A 9,190-nucleotide genomic window follows, 5' to 3' on the forward strand; every position below is an offset into this window, starting at 1 on the left:
TCTGCGCGTCGGCACCGTTTCGCCTTTCGCAAGAATGTCAACAAAACACCCGTGACGTCACTGATGCTTCGCTGTCGTCACTTCCGCCAACGGCCGAAAAAAACACACGCCAAAAACGTCATTCATAACGATACAATTGCAGTACGCAATAAAAGTAACAATTATAAATAAATAAAAAAAAATGCTAAATATGACAATAACCAATACATCCAAACATTAACAATGAACAACAAACTTTTATATCAACAATCCACAAGAGAGACTATGCATGTTTGCATAGATATATGTAAAAATTGTACATATAATGCGTGTACCAGGCTGGAAAACAAAATAATAACAAAGTACTGATATAATTATACAGTATTGCAAAAAGCGTTTTAACTTCCCCGTGTATGACTCATATCACCCAGGTCAAGGAAGCCAGAGGGATAGTTGTATTATTATTATTATTATTATTATTATTATTATTATTATTATATACAATTTGGTATTATATAATTAATATATTATTACTGCATTACAATTTGCATTTTTGTTATTATTATTGTTATTATTATTATTATATACAATTTTGTATTATATAATTAATATATTATTACTGCTTTATAATTTGCATTTTTGTTATTATTATTATTATTATTATTATTATATACAATTTTGTATTATATAATTAATATATTATTACTGCATTATAATTTGCATTTTTGTTATTATTATTATTATTATTATTATTATTATTATTATTATTATATACATTTTTTTTATTATGTAATTAATATATTATTACTGCATTATAATTTGCATTTTTGTTATTTTTATTGTTATTATTATTATATACAATTTTGTATTATATAATTAATATATTATTACTGCATTATAATTTGCATTTTTGTTATTATTATTATTATTATTATTATTATTATATACAATTTTGTATTATATAATTAATATATTATTACTGCATTATAATTTGCATTTTTGTTATTATTATTATTATTATTATTATTATTATTATTATTATATACAATTTTGTATTATATAATTAATATATTATTACTGCATTATAATTTGCATTTTTGTTATTATTATTATTATTATTATTATTATTATTATTATTATATACAATTTTGTATTATATAATTAATATATTATTACTGCATTATAATTTGCATTTTTGTTATTATTATTATTATTATTACATTCAATTTTGTATTATATAATTAATATATTATTACTGCATTATAATTTGCATTTTTGTTATTATTATTATTATTATTATTATTATATACAAATTTGTATTATATAATTAATATATTATTACTGCATTATAATTTGCATTTTTGTTATTATTATTATTATTATTATTATTATTATTATATACAATTTTGTATTATATAATTAATATATTATTACTGCATTATAATTTGCATTTTTGTTATTATTATTATTATTATTATTATTATTATATACAATTTTGTATTATATAATTAATATATTATTACTGCATTATAATTTGCATTTTTGTTATTATTATTATTATTATTACATTCAATTTTGTATTATATAATTAATATATTATTACTGCATTATAATTTGCATTTTTGTTATTATTATTATTATTATTATTATTATTATATACAAATTTGTATTATATAATTAATATATTATTACTGCATTATAATTTGCATTTTTGTTATTATTATTATTATTATTATTATTATTATTATTATATACAATTTTGTATTATATAATTAATATATTATTACTGCATTATAATTTGCATTTTTGTTGTTATTATTATTATTATTATTATTATATACAATTTTGTATTATATAATTAATATATTATTACTGCATTATAATTTGCATTTTTGTTATTATTATTATTATTATTACATTCAATTTTGTATTATATAATTAATATATTATTACTGCATTATAATTTGCATTTTTGTTATTATTATCATTATTATAATTATATACAAATTTGTATTATATAATTAATATATTATTACTGCATTATAATTTGCATTTTTGTTATTATTATTATTATTATCATTATTATTATATACAATTTTGTATTATATAATTAATATATTATTACTGCATTATAATTTGCATTTTTGTTGTTATTATTATTATTATTATTATTATTATTATTATTATTATATACAATTTTGTATTATATAATTAATATATTATTACTGCATTATAATTTGCATTGTTGTTATTATTATTATTATTATTACATTCAATTTTGTATTATATAATTAATATATTATTACTGCATTATAATTTGCATTTTTGTTATTATTATTATTATTATAATTATATACAAATTTGTATTATATAATTAATATATTATTACTGCATTATAATTTGCATTTTTGTTATTATTATTATTATTATTATTATTATTATTATTATATACAATTTTGTATTATATAATTAATATATTATTACTGCATTATAATTTGCATTTTTGTTATTATTATTATTATTATTATTATTATTATATACAATTTTGTATTATATAATTAATATATTATTACTGCATTATAATTTGCATTTTTGTTATTATTATTTTGGTTATTATTATTATTATTATTATAAGGTTAATGTACGTTTTTTAGGACTCTTTCTGTTTCAGAACGGTTGCAGAACAAGCAAGTAGCAGCGGTAGAACGGAGCGGAGGTCGTTTCAAACGCGCGTCTCGCTGCGTTTTCCCCAAAGCGACAAGGGTTGTGCTGCGTTCTTGTGCGCTCGGAACTCGGATAAAAACCGACCCCCCTACTAGCAACGACGCCAAGGAAACGCTTGGGCACCGCAGAACGGAATCCCGAGGCGGAGTCTCGGGGCTTTTCATTTGAAAACACCGATGGCGATCTAAATCACTGTCTTGTTTCTATGTCGCGTCGAAACACGTCTTATAGCTTGTGGAAATCGAAATTGCGCCAGAAAAAACGGGCATTTGCTGCGGGTTTCCACGTTTTCCCGAACAGAGAACACGTTTATCTCGGAAGTAGGGACTACCGACGCGACATATCCGATTTCCGAGCTGCAAAGGAACGCAGCGTTCTCGCGGAGATAAACCCATTGCATTGTGGGTAAATTGGGAACATGGCGGCCCGCATGTTGCCCCTTGAATCCTTCGGGGTGTAGGGATTACCTGACTTGTATCAATAAACGTGCAGTCTGTGGAATAATACAAACATGTTTCACTTACTTTGTCACAGAGCAAGCACTGGGGCTCCAGTTCGATCCCTTTATAGGGGATTTAATAAAGCCACAGACTTATGGAAGCTCCCACGGTAGGACAACACTGACAGTTTAGAGCCAACGCTGCAGCAGCAGATTAGCTGCATCCTCTCAGTAGCACAGGACGGTCCACGGTGACAGGTCACATTCAAATGCAATAAATTGTTGTTGAACTAACCGTACAGTTCAACAATATATCATCGGTGTCGCGATATGAGACTAGATATCGTCTGAGAGTTTGGTTATCGTGACATCATTCTATGTGTTAAATGCTGTGTTACAGTAGAAGTAATGCAGTTGTCCTAACTTTGTATACTCTTTGTAATATCCACATTACTTATTTCTAATCGCAATTTAAAGTCTTGCCTGGCTCATTAAAACTTCCGGCAACCGTATTCCTGTCTAGATCTGTAACTTTTCTAACGCCAGTATTATTACCAGACCGCCCGTGTCCTGTTAAAAATCTAACCCATAACTCTTTAAAATCATTTTTCAGATCCAGATTGTATTCATCGCCGGTGTCAATTGTGTGCCAGTACTCGCAAAAACCCAGTCATTCTGTGAGTCGCATTTGGGGCTTGGCTCAAAGGGCCGTCCGACAGTCGGCCGCCCGGACTCCCAAGGCCTCGGGATCGGCCCTGAAGTTCATCCTGGGGCCGGTGGTCCTCGGCGTCTCTGGACGGCTCCTCGGCCATGTGGCTCACTGTCAAGCGGATGTCAATAACAACGCTCTCGTTGGGGTTTTACCTAAACAATCTGAGCCCGAGTTCAAATGGCATGTTTTGTGGGAATTTGTCAAACCTCAGATCTTCGCTCTCATTGGCGCCGTTGTGGTAAGCAATAAATATTCTATTGCATGTTGATCACACCAAATAGCGCCATGACATCTATCCTGATGAACTATTCAGTAATTTACTCTTTTCTCAGCTTGCTTTCGCCGCTGCGATCTTGAACATTCAAATTCCCCTGATGCTGGGAGCCTTGGTGAATGTTGTGGCTCGCCACATGAGAGAACACACTGGCAATTATGTTCGTGAGATCAGAGGCCCTGCTCTGAAATTGCTTGGACTCTACGGAATTCAAGTAAGTAAATCATAGTGAGAGTGAAATAGCATCATATTTGACAGCTTTGTCAAATCAGTCATTGTCGTACAGTTATCAAACTATTAGGAAACAGCATTTACCTTTTCTAAGCATTGTCTTAGTGTTAACAGTCATTCATGGTCAACCTCCCACTGAGCCCACCCAGTAGCATTGGCTATTAAAGAAATCACTAACAAAACATGTTTGATTTGAATGTGTTAACAATGAACACAATAAAATTGAGATACCTGCTGACTTTCAAGTGAGCGTCTCTCTCTGCAAACTCAGTGCTGATACTTTACTGATTCAGTGTGAGGGCAGGAGAAAGTGGAAGGAATGAGGGCAAGGAAAATTAGAAAGTCAGCAAAACAAATTAGAAGTCAGCAAAAACAGAGAAATGAATCATCATTGTATCCAAGCTCCTTAAATTGTGAGACAAGTGCGTCGCAGAAGTGGAAAGAGAAGAGGTAAAAATAATGTAGAGTGAACATTCCATGTCATTTATGTTCGGTTTTCTGTTTAGACCCAGCTTTTTCCCCTCGTCACTCCGGTGTCATTCTTGTCTCGTGTCCTTGACTTCATCCGGTGCTGGGTGGAGTCATATCTTTTCATGTTTTTTTTTATTTTCCCTACCACTGTATATGTGCTCTGTAAAAAACATTTTTCTGTCAAAAGTCTGTTTTGGTTTTAAGCATCCCTATAAAGGCCTAGGTGATGCATAATGTTAGTTGTCATTTCTGTCTGGATACAGACAGTAAAATTTCAGGTTGTCACTTCCACCTGATGCTCCTTCCATACAGGGTCTTCTGACCAGCGGCTACATCGTCCTGCTCTCCAGGGTGGGGGAGAGAGTAGCAGCCGACATGAGGAAGACACTTTTCGCATCTTTATTGAGGTAATCACAGCCGCAATTTCACCAGAAGCAATAGATTAAAAAAAAAAAGAATACAAGTCCTGTACTTGAATCATGGCATCTCAGAATCAGTTTCAAACGCTGGGTACGTTTACATATACAAGGAATTTCTTCTGGTGCCGTTCGGTGAATTTCACTACTGACCATAAACATTCAAAAATAAAACAGTTTAACCGTCTGGAAAAATGGAGAATAATAATAATTTAAAAAAAAGAATGAAAAAGTAAAAAGTGAAGTAAAAAAATGTCAAATATATACAAATTGCCAGAAAATACAAAACAGAAATAGTCAGATACATAAAGATATACAGAAATACAAAATACGATACTATGCACAGGATAAATTATTGTTATGGGTATATAGGGTATAAATTATAAAAATGAATTATTACTATGCTATGTAAAATCATATGCTTTAATATAACATAATGTTATAATGAATTGATTATGCTCACAAAGCACAAGACGAAGACAAGAGTCATGTCTTCATTCCCACCTCCAAAATTCAAAAAGAGTAAGCCCTAAATATTATATAATAAATTACAATACTATAATTCAAAAAGGGTAAGCCCTAAATATTATATAATAAATTATAATACTATAATCCAAAAAGAGTAAGCCCTAAATATTATATAATAAATTATAATACTATAATATTATGTGGATAGGGGGATAGGTTATTATTTGGAAAGGAAGAACCACAAGTCAAACAATTCCTCCCAAAATGTGTCTTGGCGCTGTTATGAAGTCGCATCTTACGTTGTTGTTGTGTTTTAGACAGGACGTGGCGTTTTATGACGCCAACAAGACGGGGCAGCTGGTGAACCGCTTGACGGCCGACATTCAGGAGTTCAAGTCGTCCTTCAAACTGGTCATCTCTCAGGTGCCGCAAGCAGCAGAATGCAGCACAGTCACAGCATACCGTCAGATAACCTCTTTTCTGTATTATCGAGTATTGTTAAGCAGTAAGATGCGCAGAACAGAAGGTATTGGAGGCAGATGATCCGCTGTGGCGACCCTTAACGGGAGCAGCCGAGAGAAGAAGAAGAAGATTAAGCAGTAATCCCATAAGTGAAGCAGTATTTATGGTAAAACCGGCCCTACAGAAAATCTATAAATGCAACTTGCATATTTTCTCCATCCCCCCCTAAAGCACTTTTGTTTCTTTCTTTCATTATTGACGATGTACATTGTTAAGAACATGCTTCAATCTGTTATTTTTTTTTTTCTTGTTTTGTTTATTTGCATTCCGCAGGGCCTGCGGAGCGCCACGCAGACAGTCGGGTGTTTTGTTTCCCTCTACGTCATCTCGCCCAAACTCACGGGTCTGACCGTCGTGGTGTTGCCCTGTCTGGTGGGGGCGGGCGCTCTGGTTGGCTCCGTCCTCCGCAAGCTTTCTCGCTTGGCTCAGGAACAGGTTGGTGAAGAACGGCTCAAAACTCCTCGTCTCCGTTTTGCCGATTTTTTTTCCTCGATTTGACGTCTCGCCGTGTTGATGGAAACGTGCGTTTGTTCAGGTGTCAAAAGCCACAGGAGTGGCAGACGAGGCACTTGGCAACGTGCGGACTGTCAAAGCCTTCGCTATGGAGGAGCGGGAACTTCAGTAAGTGCCTTGTGATTCTTTTTTTATTCAATCGTATTAAATCCACACGCAAAAACAGTTTCACAGCTATGTTTTATTTTAATTTCTTTTTTCAGATTATATGCGTATGAAGTGGACAAGTCGTGTCAAATGAATGAAATCCTTGGCACAGGAATTGCAGTTTTCCAAGGCTTGTCCAACATCGCCCTGAACTGTGCGTTATTTTTTCCTTTCTTGAAAAAAGAAATGAACAGATTATTCTCCGGATTGTTTTGGTTAAGACTAAACACGCTGTGGGGTTTGTGTCGTGTGCTGTTATACAGGCATCGTCCTGGGAACCATTTTTGCCGGTGGGTCTTTAATGGCTGGTGATGAGATGTCCCCGGGAGACCTGATGTCTTTCCTGGTGGCTTCCCAAACTGTCCAGAGGTAGGGGACGAGGTTTTGTGTTTATTTTTTTTTTTTTTGTTTTGTTTTTTTAGATGATATTTGTCGAACGTGAGCGGTATGAGTTCAGAGCAATTTGACGTCAACGTGCAAACATCTCTCCCCAGGTCTCTGGCCAGCATCTCCATTTTATTCGGACAGGTCAGTAAAATGGGATCAGTCCAATTTCGAATGTCATATTGAAATGCTGAAATGTGTGCTTCAAGGTCCTCTATCGCTGTCATTCTCCAACAAGAGAAGATATAAATACACAGCTAGTGTGCTTTTTGGATATTTTTGGTATTCCCCTCTTCTTCCCGTTCCCCTCGTCTCCAGATGGTGAGGGGTCTCAGTTCGGGAGCGAGGGTTTTCGAGTACTTGGCTTCAGAGCCGACCATCCCGCTCTCGGGCGGAGGACGCATTCCCGCCGACTCTCTGACCGGGAGGGTGGACTTCATGAACATCTCATTCAGGTGACTCAGACTCAACGTCCAAATTCAAACTCATAATAGATCTAAATATTTATTTGAATCGTCTTTTCTTGCAGACTTGTTTTTTTGTTCAGTGGTTCTTGTTGTGAAGTTAGTCTGACGATGAGGAATACACTCCACATCCCGTTTCCTGTGCTGCTTCGGCTTTTTCGATGCGTTTATTATCATTTCTTTAATGTTATTTATGTTTTCTTTACGTACGTGTTTGACTTGTTTTACACAGTTGACCGCCTTTATTTCCTATCGTTTTTACATGTTTGCAGTTATCCGACGAGACCCGGCTATGAGATTTTGAGGAACTTCAGCCTCACGCTGCCCCCTGCGAAAACAGTCGCTATCGTCGGGGAATCCGGAGGAGGTAAAAACCCGGATTGGGATTGTGATTTCCATCCCGGATTTTTTTTTACATTTTACAACTCATGTTCTCACACGTCCAAAAATCCATGTGCCCTCCCACACACACACACACACACCCCAGGAAAGTCCACGGTGGCTGCTCTGCTGGAGCGTTTCTACGACCCGAGCAGCGGCGTCGTCATGTTGGACGGGGTCGACATCCGAACACTGGACCTGTCCTGGCTCCGGGGTCAGGTCATCGGGTTTATCAACCAGGTCTCTGTGTTTTTTTTTTGGGGGGGGGGGGGATGATCTCCCAGATGGATCTTCACTCGTCCTCTGTTATTAATTCCAGTTTTATTCCTCCTCCTCCTGTCAGGAACCTGTGCTGTTTGGCTCCTCCGTGATGGAGAACATTCGTTTCGGGAAGCCCGAGGCCACGGACGCCGAGGTGGTGGAGGCGGCCAAGCAAGCCAACGCCCACCGCTTCATCACCAGCTTCCCGGACGGGTACAAAACCCTGGTCGGTACGTGGCGGCGCTCTAGCGCAGGCCGCACGGGCGGCTTCTATAAAAACCTTTTGTCATGCGAGGATTCAAAATTGGGATTTTGAACGGGCCCTGGGTGTCTGGTGTCAAGCGGAGCACAGAAATTACGCTGCCCAAATTCTCTTTGGGAAGAAGAAGGAATTAGGAAAACCCATTTAATTTCTATCAAACGCAATCCATTTTTTTTGATTCGGAAGTCTTGAAAATGTTGACAAATGGGAGGAAATGACAATGTGACCCAAGGCCCATTGCGTTTAGTGATTGCCAACAAAAAAATAAATAATGTAAATAAAATTAATTCCGCCAAAAAATAATTTTGACAGAATGAAGCGGTTCTTGTGAGGATTCCATTCACGACTCAGAGCCGAATCGACTCTTCCGACTCTCGTTGCACCGACTGAATCAAACGGACGGAAAAGAAGGAAAATTTGATTTGTTTTGTTTGTTTAATTCCAAAAACAAGCCCAAACCCTTCCACCACCAAACGTTTTGCCCTTCCCTCTCCCAGGTGAGCGCGGCGTGACGCTCTCCGGCGGACAGAAGCAGCGCATCG

General features: G+C 35.5%; 1 protein-coding gene across 1 annotated transcript in view; it reads left to right on the forward strand.

Moving 5' to 3' along the window:
• The first annotated feature begins 3,126 nt into the window (after positions 1-3,126).
• The window catches only part of abcb8 (ATP-binding cassette, sub-family B (MDR/TAP), member 8), a 7,123-nt gene continuing 1,059 nt past the window's right edge, over positions 3,127-9,190 (forward strand). Inside the window, exons 1-15 of the mRNA XM_080010334.1 lie at positions 3,127-3,312; positions 3,756-4,092; positions 4,187-4,342; positions 5,143-5,237; positions 6,032-6,137; positions 6,510-6,671; positions 6,772-6,857; positions 6,953-7,050; positions 7,160-7,265; positions 7,391-7,424; positions 7,599-7,735; positions 8,017-8,111; positions 8,232-8,365; positions 8,469-8,616; positions 9,146-9,190. The exon at positions 9,146-9,190 is cut by the window's right edge and continues 206 nt beyond it. Coding sequence (XP_079866460.1) covers positions 3,215-3,312; positions 3,756-4,092; positions 4,187-4,342; positions 5,143-5,237; positions 6,032-6,137; positions 6,510-6,671; positions 6,772-6,857; positions 6,953-7,050; positions 7,160-7,265; positions 7,391-7,424; positions 7,599-7,735; positions 8,017-8,111; positions 8,232-8,365; positions 8,469-8,616; positions 9,146-9,190 — 1,837 coding nt within the window. The 5' untranslated portion in view covers positions 3,127-3,214. The remainder of the gene's footprint in view (positions 3,313-3,755; positions 4,093-4,186; positions 4,343-5,142; positions 5,238-6,031; positions 6,138-6,509; positions 6,672-6,771; positions 6,858-6,952; positions 7,051-7,159; positions 7,266-7,390; positions 7,425-7,598; positions 7,736-8,016; positions 8,112-8,231; positions 8,366-8,468; positions 8,617-9,145) is intronic.

Source organism: Zeus faber (assembly GCF_960531495.2).
Source record: "Zeus faber genome assembly, chromosome: 12".
Taxonomy (NCBI): Eukaryota; Metazoa; Chordata; class Actinopteri; order Zeiformes; family Zeidae; genus Zeus; species Zeus faber.